This window comes from Bidens hawaiensis, unplaced genomic scaffold, assembly GCF_021521415.1.
Source record: "Bidens hawaiensis isolate Kalapana, Puna unplaced genomic scaffold, B.hawaiensis_p1.1 tig00028801_1, whole genome shotgun sequence".
NCBI classification, from domain to species: Eukaryota; Viridiplantae; Streptophyta; class Magnoliopsida; order Asterales; family Asteraceae; genus Bidens; species Bidens hawaiensis.
The window spans coordinates 209258-224446 of NW_027494730.1; the positions used below are offsets into that span (position 1 = coordinate 209258).

The 15189-nt window shown below is 33.6% G+C and overlaps 2 protein-coding genes across 2 annotated transcripts; both read left to right on the plus strand.

Annotated features, from left to right (window-relative positions):
* The first annotated feature begins 2319 nt into the window (after nucleotides 1-2319).
* On the plus strand, nucleotides 2320-4216 carry LOC143577773 (anther-specific protein SF18-like). The gene is made up of 2 exons (XM_077061507.1): nucleotides 2320-2383; nucleotides 3837-4216. Exons 1-2 carry the CDS (start codon nucleotides 2320-2322, stop codon nucleotides 4214-4216), a joined length of 444 nt encoding a protein of 147 aa, XP_076917622.1.
* A 2261-nt stretch (nucleotides 4217-6477) lies between these two features.
* Nucleotides 6478-7685, plus strand: LOC143577774 (anther-specific protein SF18-like). Its single transcript, XM_077061508.1, has 2 exons — nucleotides 6478-6541; nucleotides 7321-7685. The coding sequence occupies exons 1-2, from the start codon at nucleotides 6478-6480 to the stop codon at nucleotides 7683-7685; spliced, it is 429 nt and encodes a 142-aa protein (XP_076917623.1).
* Nucleotides 7686-15189: the final 7504 nt, after the last annotated feature.

The window sequence follows — 15189 nt, forward strand, 5'->3', positions numbered from 1 at the left end:
GCTGATCATTTGTCTCTGATACCATGTAATCATATAAAATGATAGCAAAAAAGGAAAATAGAAATGAAGAAGAGAAAATTTTATTACTCTGGAATCAAAATTACAACACAATGAAAAGCAAACAACTTATATACTCACATACATATGCGGCGTATATGTTGATTACCAACATATGCGCTCCCCTCCCCGAAGTTGGAGGTTGAGAAAACCCCAACTTGCGCAGAAGCTCTTGAAAATGAGGCCCTAGTAAGCTCTTCGTAAATAAATCCACAAGCTGATCATTTGCCTTTGATACCATGTAATCATATAAAATGATAGCATGAAAGGAAAATAAAAATGAAGAAGAGAGAATTTTATTGCCCTAGAATCAAAATTACAACACAATGAAAAGCAAGCAACCTATATATACTCACATACATATGTGGCGTATATGTTGATTACCAACATATGCGCTCAAAAGTCGAAATTTCGCAAAGCTTATATTTAGCATGAATTCTTACATAATAGATCAACTAAACAACCTATGTTTTAGAATAGTGCCATTGCTTTGGTTGTGCATAATGGTTGGAAAGAATATAAGTTTGACAAGAATCACAAGTTCAAATCAATATGGAGAATATATCAGTGAGTTTCATGTTATATCATTACCATCGTTATAAAATATGGTTTGATTATGTTTTCTTTCCAACCAGTTTTTCTTATGATTTGATTAATTAATTGGGTTTCTTTCCATCATCCTTTGGAGAAACTCGTGTCACCATGTCATTAGGGTGTGTTAATAACAGGACACAATGCCTATAATTGTAAAGTAAACTTAAAACAGGTACATTCCCCTAAAAGTGGATTCTGCTCTAATAGCTCCGCATAAATTAAATATGTGCATTAAGATACAAAAGCTTATTCTTCCACAACAACGAAAACACTTTTTCACTCTTTCATATACTAGGGGATTTCACTTGGAAAAGAAAATGTTCCATAATAAATCATAACTAATCTATTCTTTTTTTTTTTACCAGCAACTTCAATTACAAAACACTCTTACTGGTTAGAAAAGCCTAACCGGAAGGAAAAACAAAACCAAGGTCACATACTAAGTAACAGGGTTTCTTAACCACAGTATCCAATTCAAATTAAAATTACAATTACAAGAAAAAAGCCATAAATAAGAAACCGAAACAAAAGAATCGAAAAGAAAATCTTTCTTATCAAGTTTCGTACCAAAAATCGTCTCGTTTCGAGTATTCCAAATAAGCCACCAAGTAGTGAAAATAATCACCTCAACCACATCTTTTTTCTTCTTCACCCATCTAGACGGATCCAACCAATTAATAATGTTTTCCGGCACAAAACTGGTAGAAAAATCTAATTCCAACCAACGACCTATCACTTTCCATAACCTGGACACAATGAGAAACCCACCAAAAACATGATCCAAAACCTCCACCGAGTTCGATCAAGCAGGACAAAGAATGGAAGGAATATTCACACCTTTAATCGAAAGGTTATATCGAGTTGGTAATTGATCCATTAACAACCGCCATCTTAAAATGTTAACCTTTTTAGGAACAAATTTATTCCATCTTGTACGACAGAACGCATCTGGTAACTCTCTCCGATCAAGAAACATTCTAACACTTTTAGCCAAAAAAAAAAGAAAAAAAAAACTATTTTGTGGCAGCAAGTGGCGATGACAAATTTGAGGTAATAGTAATTACAACTATAAGAGGAACAACATCGGATGATTGATACGAATACGACAAAAGAAACGAGGCACGTATATCAATCTTATTAAAACGCATATATAGACCTACACGTGGCGTAAAACTTCCAGAAATCCATAAATCCTTGTGTCGAACATTCGCTAGCTGACTTCGGAATTTGTAAAAGTAATACACCGCGTATTGGTAGTGAGAAAACTTTTTGGGTGGATTTTTGACCATGGTATGAATTGTTTTTGTTCAATACGGGTGTGTATTGCTCTAAAGGTATCGTATTGGTCAAGCCAATACACATCGTATGGACTTATACAAGGCGTATTGTGATATATGTTAATCGAAATTTTTTAAGTGATTTTTGTAAATCAACTTGCCAAACGTCACAAGTGATCCCTATTAAGAAATTTTTTATTCATAACACAAGAAAGAAAATTGAGGTTTTTCATAACAATACAATCCCACACGTGAGGTTTTTTAGGTATGTTGATTATCTATGTTTATTTGTTAATTTTTTGTTCAACTTAACTTCTACGTACACGTATGTTCTTGAAACTATTTTCTTCTAGTATAAATAACTAATCGTCATGCTATACTCTTCACCAAAATGGCAAACAACTCAGGTTCATACTTCATTTTCCTTTTGCTCGTCTTCGTTCTTGCAATCTCAGGTGCTTAATCATTCTTACTATTTATTATTGTTGTCATGGCTGTAGAAGTCGCTACCCTACTAGAAAATGAGTCATTTCCTTGGGGTGGTTTTCGTTGGAAAGTTGCTGGAAAATCCACTTTATAACGATTTTACTACGAAAAAACTGTGGGAAAAACACATGTCGGAAAAATCATTCCCACCATTTTTTTTCTACAAAATTGATACAAAAGTATTGGTTGATAAGTTGGTTCAACAACTTTCCAACAAAGCCTATTTTATTTTCTATTTTTTATTTTTCTGTTTTACTACAACTTTTCGACAAAAGTAAAATAGTATAGATAGCATAAATAATTATATTGTTTTTTCAACTAAAATAATAACCATAGTTGATGAATGTATTTTTTTATGGGGTTTTGTCATAGAGGGAGCAACAATTTTTCAAAAAAAATGGTATTGTTGCTATTTGTTGCAATGCTATAGCTAAATCAGGGTTAGTGTTTTTAGTTGGAAATTCGTTTGAAATTTATTGGAGTTACATATGTTGGGAATTTCCGTTGGTATAAGGTTTTCTTCTAGCAGTGTCAGATGCTATGAGTTGCGAGTACTCGGTTTAGGCGCGGAATACTTGGTTGCCTAGACATAAATTTTTACAACAATGATTCTTATTTTTATTCAAATTTCTCATTTTTTATGAAGAAAAGAGAACAAATGTAAAATTTGAAGCTTCATATATATATGGGAAATTTCAAATGAGAACCCCTTTGAGTTTTAAGAATTCGAAAAAACTCAGTGTAACGATTTTTTTTTTCGAATTTTTTTTACACATGCGTAATATATGTAAGTTACATACACGTAAAAAAATTACATAATTTTTTACACACCGAGCCAACTTTTTACACATGTGTAACGGACGTAAAAGTTAGTGTAAACATTTACATCTTTATTCTCTCTCCTACTTTGATTTTTTTGCCAGATTTAATCTCAACCACATATTCTGATCCACCTAATTAAATGTGTGGCCTAGAATAGAGTTCTTAAGTTCTTACAACTCGACATGGTTCTCAAAAGATCCCTACCATGTTGAGTTGTAAGAACTTCATTCTAGGCCACACATTTAATTAAATGGATTGGAATATGTGGTTGAGATTAAATCTGGCAAAAATGTCAAAGTAGGACAGAGAATAAAAATATAAGTGATCACACTAATTTTTACGTTGGTTACACATGTGTAAAAAGTCAACTCGGTGCGTAAAAAATTATATAATTTTTTTACGTGTATGTAACCTACATATATTACGCATGTGTAAAAAAAATTTCGGAAAAAAAATCGTTACACTGAGTTCTTTCGAGTTCTTAAAACTCAAAGAGGTTCTCATTTGAAATCTCCCCTATATATATATATATATATATATATAACAACTAACAAGAACTATTTATATATTATTTAAACTTGACTTTAATGATGTGAACAGAAATTGCAATTGTCAAGGGGAAGATATGTGAAAAGCCTAGTAAAACCTGGTTTGGAGAATGCAAAGACTCAGAAAAGTGTGACAAGAAGTGCATAGAATGGGAGGGCGCAATGCATGGAGCTTGTCATGAACGTGAAGCCAAATACATGTGTTTTTGCTACTTTGATTGTGACCCGAAGAAGAACCCAGGGCCACCAGCAAAGACTCCTCCGTCCGCAGGTGGTGAAGGAGATGCACCACCTCCAGGTATCCCTGCTCCACCAAATGGCGACCCTCCAGCCGGTGAAGGAGGTGGGGCGCCGCCACCGGCTGAAGGAGGTGGGGCGCCTCCGCCTGCTGAAGGAGGTGGAGGTGGTGGCGGTGGGGCGCCTCCTGCTTAACCGAGAAAGTGCCACGTGTTGAGCATCGGGTCAAACTCATCCAACAACCTCAAATAGAAAACATTTATATGATTAATATGAATAAGTAAATAAATTGGAATTTGGTTTGGATGTATAATCAAGCCTCATGAGTTCAATAATAAGTATAATAAATTTGCTTCCTACTTACATTTGTATGACTATTTATTAATCAATTATGTTTGTATTTTTTATGATACATAAAGTTGATGCAGTATTATTTCATCTAATTTTGCTACTAACTTTATAAAATTATCAAATCAATGTTTGATTAATTACCTTTTTTTGATCTATTTCGTTCACATGATAAATTAAAAATACCCAACAGCATATCAGATTGAAGGCTTATCATGATCGAGTCTCAAGACGAAATTTCGCAAACTTACATATAACATGATTTCTTATATAATAGATCAATTGAACAACTTTTGTTTTAGAATAGTGTCATTGATTTGGTTGTGCATAATGGTTGGAAAGATTATAAAGTTTGACAAGAATCACAAGTTCAAATCATTATTGAGAATATATTAGTGAGTATTTTGTTATATCACTACCATCGTTATAAAATATGATTTGATCGATTATGTTTTCTTTCCAACTATTTTTTTCTTATGATTTGATTTAATTAGGTTTCTTTCCATTATCCTTTGGAGAAATTGGTGTCACCATGTCACTAGAGTGTGTTAATAACCGGACACAATGCCTATAATTGTAAACTTAAATAGGTTAGATAAGCCTAACGGAAAGGAAAAACAAAACCAAGGTCAAAAACCAAGTAACGGGTTTCTTAACCACACTACCTAATTCAAATTAAAATTACAATTACGAGAAGAAAGCCATAAATAAGAAACCGAAACAACAGAATCAAAAAGAAAATCTTTCTTATCAAGTTTTGTACCAAAAATCGTCTTGTTTCGAGTATTCTATATAAGTCACCAAGCAGTGAAAATAATCACCTCAACCACATTATTTTTCTTCTTCACCCATCTAGACGAATCCAACCAATTAATAATGTTTTTCGACCCAAAACTAGTAGGAAAATCTAATTCCAACCAACGACATATCGCTTTCCATAACCTGGATGCAATGAGACACCCACCAAAAACATGATCCAAAACCTCCACCGAGTTCAAACAAACATGACAATGGAAGGAATATCGTACACCTTTAATCGAAAAGTTATATCTAGTTGGTAATCGATCCATTAACAACCGCCAGCTTAAAATGTTAACCTTTTTAGGAACAAATTTATTTCATCTTGTACGACAGGACGCATCTGTTAACTCTCTCCATTCGAGAAACATTCTAACACTTTTAACCGGAAAAAAAAACTATTTTGAGGCGGCAAGTGGCGATTACAAATTTGAGGTAATAGCAGTTACAACTACAAGAGAGGAACAACATCCAGCTATGATGACGATTGCTACGAATACGATGGAAGAAACTACAATGTCAAGGTATACATATCAATCTTATTTAAACACATGTATAGATCTATACGTGGTGTATAACTTTCAGAAATCCTAGTGTCCGACATTCGCTAGCTGACTTCGGAATTTGTAAAAGTAATACGCCGCATATTGGTCGTGAGAATTTTTTTTTTGGGTGGATTTTGGCCATGTTGTGAACTGTTTTGGTTTAATATGGTGGGTATTGCTCTAAACGTATCGTATTGGCTTGGGTATCGTATTGGCCAAGCCAATGCACATCGCATGGGCTTATTCAAGGCGTATTCTGGTATAGGTTAATTAAAACTTTTTAAGTGATTATTTGTAAATATTCTTGCCAAACATCACTGTTCTTTAACAAGTGATCTATTATGTTTGGGATTGAGTTTGAAAAATGCTTATTGGCTTTTTCAAAAACCATTTTAAAAAATCAGGATTTGAGGCTTTTGTAAAACTGTTTTTTAACCCTTTCAAAAAGCTAAAATAAAAAAGTTTTTTATGATTGCCACACACATTTAAACTTATTGACTTTTTGAAAACACCAATAAGCCAATAAGCATTTTTCAAACTCAATCCCAAACATTTAGAAATTTTTTATGCATAACACAAGAAAGAAAAATGAGGTTTTTCATAACAATACAATCCCACACGTGAGGTTTTTTAGGTATGTTGATTATCTATGTTAATTTGTTAATTAAGGATTTTTTTTGTTCAACTTAACTTCCACACGTAGGTTCTTGAAACTATTTTCTTCTAGTATAAATAACTCATTGTCACGCTATACTCTTCACCAAAATGGCAAACAATTCAGTTTCATACTTCATATTCCTTTTGCTCGTCTTCGTTCTCGCAATCTCAGGTGCTTGATCATTCTTATTATTTATTGCTGTTGTCATGACTATAGAAGTCGCTACCCTACTAGAAAATCAGTCATTTTTTTGGGGCGGTTTTCGTTGGAAAGTTGCTAGAAAATCCACTTTCTAACGATATTCCTATGAAAAACTGTGTTGGAAAAACACATTGGATGAATCATTTACAACATTTTTTTTCTACAAAACTGATATAAAAGTATGTGGTTGATGAGTTGCTGCAACTTTCCAACAAAACCTATTTTATTTTATATTTTATATTTTTCTATTTTACTACAACTTTTCAACAAAAGTATAATAGTATAGAAACAAAAATAATTATATTTATAATTTTTTTTCAACAAAAATAATAAGTATAGTTGATGAATGTATTTTTTTATGGGGCTTTGTTATAGGGTAAGCAGCAATTTTCCAACGAAAAATGGTATTGTTGCTATTTTGTTGCAACGCTATAGCTAAATCAGGGTTAGTGTTTTTAGTTGGAAATTCGTTTGAAATTTATTGGAGCTACATATTGTAGGGAATTTTCTTAGGTAAATAAGATTTTTTTCTAGCAATGTTAGGTGCTCTGAGTTGTGAGTACTAGGCTTAGGTTTGGAATACTCGGCCGCCTAGACCAATTATAATTTTTTACAACAACGATTATTATTTTTATTCAAATTTCTCATTTTTTTCAAAGAAAGGAGAACAAATGTAAAATTTGAAGCTTCATATATAACTAACAAGAACTATTTATATTATTTAAACTTAACTTTAATGATGTGAACAGAAATTGCAACTGTCAAAGCAAAAATATGTGAAAAGCCAAGTAAAACCTGGTTTGGAGAATGCAAAGACTCAGAAAAGTGTGACAAGAAGTGCATAGAATGGGAGGGTGCAAAGCATGGAGCTTGTCATGAACGTGAAGCCAAACACATGTGTTTTTGCTACTTTGATTGTGACCCGAAGAAGAACCCGGGGCCACCAGCAAAGACTCCTCCGTCCGCAGGTGGTGAAGGAGATGCACCACCTCCAGGTATCCCTGCTCCACCAAATGGCGACCCTCCAGCTGGTGAAGGAGGTAGGGCGCCTCCGCCGGCTGAAGGAGGTGGAGGTGGTGGCGGTGGTGAAGGTGGTGGGGCGCCTCCTGCTTAACCGAGAAAGTGCCACGTGTTGAACATCGGGTCAACTCATCCAACTTCCTCAAATAGCAAACGTTTATATGATTATGAATAAATAAAATAAATTGTAATTTGGTTTGGGAGTATAATCAAACCTCATGAGTTCAATAATAAGTATAATAAATTTGCTTCCTACTTACACTTTTATAACTATTTAATTAATCAATTATGTTCGTATTTGTAAAACTTAATCATGTAATTATCAAACTCAAAATAATCACATATCTACCTAGGTGAATTTTCATTGTTTTATTTTGTTCACTTTATAAATATCAGGCTATAAGAAATATCTTGTCTCAAATATCATCGGCGTGTTTTGAGTGCATCTATAGATAAGCATGCTTAAGTGATAACAATCAACGACGCTTAAAGTAATGCTCAAATGTTACAAATCATTTCTGACAAAATAATATGCGGGGTTAAGTTAGTATATTTTAATAGGCACTGAATTCCTCCTGACAGCATAGAATTACAACAGCCCTGCCAAAAACCCATTATGGCTTCTTCTATTTCTTGATAAAGAGAAATATGACCGAGAGTGGTTCAAATATATATAAAGAATTTATTTTTTATATACTTCTTACTATTTGATATTGTCCAACATGCATTTTTCAAAAAAATTGATCTATTTAAACCATGATCATGAACAAATACATAACTATGAGTCATATATTTGTCTTCTATTTGTGTTATCTATTCAAATTTGAGGTTTAGAAGTTAAAAGAAAAGAAAAAAGAAAAGGTTATTCGGATCGATTTGTAAAATTTACGTTTGTGTTAGGAGTAAGATGCAAGTTCTAGATCTACACAACGTTAGAAGTAGACATTTGCAAATTGGGTTCAAAGAATGAGAACACGAGCTAGTGTCAAACCTACGGGTTGCATCGGTTACAAACTGGTTTTAATTTTTAAACCAGTTTCAGACCAAGTTGGGTGCTGGTTTACTGGACCTAAACCGTTGTTTCTGTACACCTCTAGTCGGAAGTCCACATAAATTGGTTGCAGTGAGGCCTAACCGCCACAACAAAGCCTACTTCATAAGCCCAGCAACATCATATTTAGAGGTGCACAAATCGGGTATTAACAAAAACTGGGTTCGGGTATGGAATCGGGTACGGTTATGATCGGGTATTGGAAAATCGGGTATTAGTATAACCGGGTCGGGTTCGGGTCCGGTATTGGCATGAAAAACCATACCCTATGTACCGGTTCCGGGTCGGGTATTGAACCGGGTTTTCAATACCCGGGTATTTGAATACCCTATTTTCGGGTATTGAAAAAACCCATTTTCCGGGTATTTGAATACCCTATTTCTGGGTATTAAAAAAACCAATTTTCTGCAGCATTCTTCTGTTAACGGGCCTACTTTGTTTTTTTATTAAAACTCCATTTTTTTGCATACAAACTTCAAAGTTCATTCAAACATAATTCAAACATATGTAAATAACTAAACAATGATATAAAAAAACATATATTTTATGTGTTTTAAATTGTTGTTTGATATATCAAAAGACGTTGCTCTAAACAAAATATCTATATCAAATATGTGCTTCAAAAAAGATTCATTGAAGAACGGCTATAGATCTGTGGGTAGCCACACAACCATTGTCAAGTGTCACACAGACACATGTGCATAAACACTAATATCAGGTACGCAAAAAAATCCAGTTCGGGTATGCAAAAAACCCGGTTCGGGTATGCAAAAAACCCGGGTTTCAGGTATAACTAGAACCCGGTTTCAGGTTTCGGGTATAACTAGAACCGGGTTTCGGGTATTATCGGGTTTATATCGGGTACGGGTTCGGGTTCGGGTTTCAACATTGAGAGTCATACCCTGTCCGTACCTGTAGGTAGAGTCGGGTTCGGGTATAAAAAACCCGGGTTTAAAAAAAAACCGGTTCTGGGTTTTTTTTTCGGGTCCGGTTTCGAGTTCGGATTTTTTGTGCACCTCTAATCAGATTTGAAGGTTGGTCATGAAGATAAAAATTTTCACACTATTATCTTATATAAATAGTCAACTTAAAAAAACTTATGTTTTAGAATAGTGCCATTGTTTTGATTGTACATAATGGTTGGAAAATTATATAAGTTTAATCACATATAAAATTAGGGATATTGGTTTTTAATACTTTTAACTTTCATTCGTTGGTTGATACCACTTTCAACTTTTGATTTGTTAGCCATCACTTCCAACTTTCACCCTATTTTTTCTGGTACTTTAAAAATGATATCGGTGCCCTCAATCGATTGAATTAAAATTTTGAATAAGATGCAGCGGAATACAAATCTTCGGTTACAATACACGACCACAAGCACAGTAGTCTCAACACCTCTATACAATCTAGCAGACTAATGATTCATAAACACAAGGAATCTAACCCTAGATTATATATAAAAACGAGAGAGAAAACAAAGCGTGTAAACTGAAAGATGAATGAATGAATGTCAGATGAAACGTAACACCCTTTTAAAATATCCTCAAGACTAATAGTTGCCAATTTGTTATAACAACCAAACCAGCCTCGAGGCATTTTTAACATCTACAAAACTGGGCCCAACTCAGCCCAATAGTCTACAAAACCCATAAGACCAGAAAGCCCATCAGCAACACGATCAGCAACACTTTAACCAGAAGCTCAAACTCCAAAATGAATATATGCAACAAACAAATAACAAGGATTAAAATAAATCATATACCATATAACACTATGGAATTGAAACAATAAAAATATTACCAGCTATTATTTCAACAAGTACTCCCAAACTTAACGAACCCTAACTCAATTAGTTTTCTTGCTGACATTGCATAATTTTTAACACATCTCTTTCGCTGACTTGGCATTTGTTTATGCTGACTCAACACTAACCACTCACCTCATCATCATCGTCGTCTGTCATCATCCCCTGCCTTCTCCTCTTTCTAGCCACAACTACTACACACCACCAAAACCCACCTTAACTATCACCCACCACCACAATCCACCTTTCTTCACAATTTCCACAACTTCAAAAACACACCCCTTTCTCTATCGGAACCAATAGCACACCCCAATCATAACCGTTGTGCTTTGAGAACACATATTTAAGAACACACCTTAGCGGCCACCACCATTGTCAAAAACCCTACACCGGAGAACCACCACCAAACCGAACTCCATATGAATTCACCAATGTTGTCGCCTCCTGCAACTCATGCTCACCACTACCAAACAACCACCAACACAAAAACCCTAAATTAGGAATTTATTTAGGGCCTCAACCCTAAATTGGGAATCAATTCTCGATTTAAGGGGGTGTTTGAGATTGCTTATATTCCCCTCCTTTTAACTTTTTAACTTTTGCGGAAAGGAGAAAATAGAAAAATGAGTTTGGATAAGTGAAAAGAACTTTAGATTTTAACTTTTCATTTAGTGTAAAAAAACTGATCTTAAGAAGTCGGGAATTTGTGACTTTTGGTGACTTTTGGGTTAAAAATGCATATGTACCCACATAAGCTAATCCAAACACTTTTTTTAAAAACTCCTTTTCTAAAGTCATAAGTTATAAAAGTCCTTTTGGACTAAATAAGCAATCCCAAACACACCCTAATTGCAGTGGCGAGGAGTCAGGCAGAAGTAGATGGAAGTGGTCTCGTGACAAATGTGGTGGTCTACGACATGGGTTCATCAGCGCCGAAGACGACGAGGATAGCTTCGTCCATTTGAGCAGCTCCGGTGTTGGTGAAATTAGGGCTTCAAATTAAGTGGTATACGAAATTAGGGCTTGAACTTAGGTGTTGCAGGTGGTGTTTGGTGGAGATAGTGGTGGTGGAGGCGGGTGGTGGCCGACCAGATGGTGGAGGTGGGTGGTGTTATATTATATGGAATTAATTTTTTTAAGGTATTTCCACATAAGCATGCCACGTGCATTAAAAAATGCCACGACAGCAAGAAAATTAACGAAGATACAATCTGTTAAGTTTAGGAGTGTCATAAACAAATAGGGTAAAATTTGAGAGTGTGGGTAACAAATCAAAAGTTGGCGGTGATATCAGCAAACGGATAAAAGTTAAGAGTATTAAAAACCATTATCTATCAAAATTATTAAGGAGAATATATTACTATTGTTATAAAATATGATTTAAATTTGTTTTCTTTCTAACTATTTTCTTATGATTTGATTTAATTAGGTTGTTTTTCATTATCCTAGTAATGCTTGTTACCATGTCACTAATTCGCTTCAATGTTATATCTTTAGTCACATTTGTAGATTCTGTCAACATAACTGGATGTTGTTCCTCTTGTCGTAGCTGCTATGACCTCAAATCCGTCATCGTCACTTGCTGGCCAAAATTTTTTTTTCTTTCCGTTTTGTGTGTTCTTTTTCCAAGATTGTATGTTCTTATTATGCTTACACATATTCATTATATTTTGTTCTATACAAAGTGTTTTATTTCTTCTCGCTCTGTCTAGAAATATGAGAGAAAATATTAGTTATGATTTATTATCATGTTATTATCAAAGATAGGAAGTATGATTTGATTAAGTTAGTAATTATACGCGTGTTATTTATATAAATAGCTTATCAATAATACATATGACCATACGAAGTTTTCATCATTTACAGAAATCGCATCTTTACATGTACAATTACCAAAGTTTGAAACATAATAATCTTATGTACTTGTCAGGCCAGCTTAGACCTCATATAGGGCTCGGCCGTCCTCAAGGACATGACTCGATAAGGCACAAATTTTTATATAAAAAAAGTTATATGTAATATATGTTTTTACACCTTTATTAGTGAATAGGACTGACAACGGCTAATAAAAAACACCAATAAGGGCCTAAAACTCTGAATAAGTTCATTAAACAATCTAATAAATGTTATTGGGTCTGAGCCTAGTAATAAAATCAACCAGCAATGAACAATCTGTTTTGAGGAAAAAATTATATAAGGGCCATTTATTAATACTCGTCTTTGGCACTTGAAATCTTGTAGACGGCCCTGGTACCTATATGAGTTTCATCAACGTGATATGACTGACACCCACCCTAACTAAAATACAATTATTAGATTTAAACATTAATCTCAACTTGATCACGTTGATTTATAATCAATACAGAAGGTAAACAGGCAATAACCTGTGATACTAGCTCTTTTAAACCACAAAACCAAGTCGTTTAAAAATAGCATTTATAGATCGTGTGATCATAACACTACGAGTCTTAAGAGTCTTATGATCTTAACTTTCTTTAGAAAGTAATGGAAGAAGACTGCACTGACTATACATAGAAACTATTGTTGACTAAACAATATATTATCCAACGTCGTGGCAGCACAAGACTACATGCATGGTGCCGCTAATTTTGAATGTGCATTCGGTGTCATAAGTGTTGAAATTGTAGGTTCTTGCTAAGGATATATGTTTGTCTTCCACGCATGACGTGCATACCAAAACTATAGATACATTTTAATTTTTTTATATCACTTGGCATCGTATGATTGGGCCACGTCTTATTATTATTATTATTATTTTGTTTTAAGTTGTCCTTTTAGGATATATCAAATGCATGTCAATGTAATTGAAACCGAACCGATTTATGTTAACTTGCCGTCACAAACGTTCAGGTTTTACTGATCGAATAAAAGTCATTTTAAATATGTTACATATTGTAACAAAAGCTATACGAGTATTCTGGGCATTTACTAATTTAATTATTGGGTTTATTGTCAATACCGTAACAAATTTAACCGACATCAACAAAATTTGCGTCGTTTTGATCATAAGTTGTATTTGTTATATATATATATATATATATATATATATATATATATATATATATATATATATATATATATATATATATATTAGACTTTTTTTATAAGTTATGAGTGCCGCTGCTGTTTTTTGCGTTAAGCGATTAATATTTTCATTTAAGTATTGGTATCGTGATGAACTTAATCCATAATGCCCCGTCATAACAGGTTGGGTATTGCTAGTTATTTTTAGAAACCCATACTGGTATTATATGAAAGGATTCACCGTATATAACTATTTACCTTTAGAAGTTTGAAATTGGTCCGCTTAAAATGCAATATATACAAGTTAGGGGTTATTTGGTATCTTTGGTGGCTAAGCTTTGATGAACATGTTGGGATGGGGCGCGGGTCAGACTCAATATATACGTATAAAAAATTCATAAATGAGGGAGCTAGACTCAAAATCTCTAGATGTAAAGGAGTAAATTTACACCGCATATAAAAATTTTGGAGGAAACAGGTAAATTCACACTACTTAGCAAAAGAAAAAACAAGGGCCAACCACAATGATACTTCACCAATGGGTAGCTTTTTAATGATTCTATTAAGATGTTACCTTTGAATTGGTAATTGGTAGAGCATGTTTAGTTTACTAAAAATATACCTCTTATGGGTAAGTTTTAGAAGTGGTGGTGAATCTTGGATGAAAATGTGAAAGGAGGGCTTAATAAGTATAAAATTTTCTAACGAGAACACGTAAATTTAAACTACTGAACAAAAGGCCGGGAGGAGAGTGTAGACCCATGGTTTCGGCCCCTTAATGAATAAAAGGTTGGCAAAGGTTTCTAAATTAATTCAAACAAAACATATTAGTCACTAAATTTAGCGATCTATTTATATGTTTCATAATCATATAAAGCCATGTCACTAATGATCGATGAAAATTTGTTATCGATCGGTACTAAATTTAGCGGCCTAGTAACCAATTAAGAGCTTGTAGATTGAAATCTATTTATATGTTTCATAATCATATAAAGCCATGCCATTTTAGTCACTAAAAATTACATTTTTTTAAACGTACGTTACATTTATCTAAAATTTAATTTTTTTAAGCTATCTCAGTATTTGAGTGAGTCTTTTTCAGACGAATATTAGCTGTTTATAATGATTTTGACGCTCTAGACCTGACTAATTCAAAAACACCATCAAAAAAGTCATTTTATACTATTGAATCAGAATACCAACTATAATAAATTACAAAGAATTACACTTAAGGGTATAAAATTATTATTTTAATAGTTAGGATAATATATTTTTTAGGAGCTCATTACCATTCACCAACATTACATTTATATTTTTTATTATAATTCAAACCGTGTATTTTTTTTAGTTAGATATTCATTTTACAAAGGGCATAAATATAGCTAAAGAAATATGAAAATACACTATTATCTTTTAGTGTCATATATCTTGAAGCTCCTTCTTCTCCTATAAATAGCCTCCATGATCATAACCTTCTCTTCACCAAAATCCCAACATTCTTGATAAGTTTCTTTTCTTTTAAAAAAATGGTGAACCGTTCGGTTGCTTTCTCGGCATTCGTTTTGATCCTTTTCGTGCTGGCCATCTCAGGTTATCAAATTTGTATCCGTCATTTGTTAAATTTGATGGTTTTTTATAACACTCCCTTTGTCCCTCTTTAAGTGTCATGGTTTGAAAAATATAAAGTTCAACGTA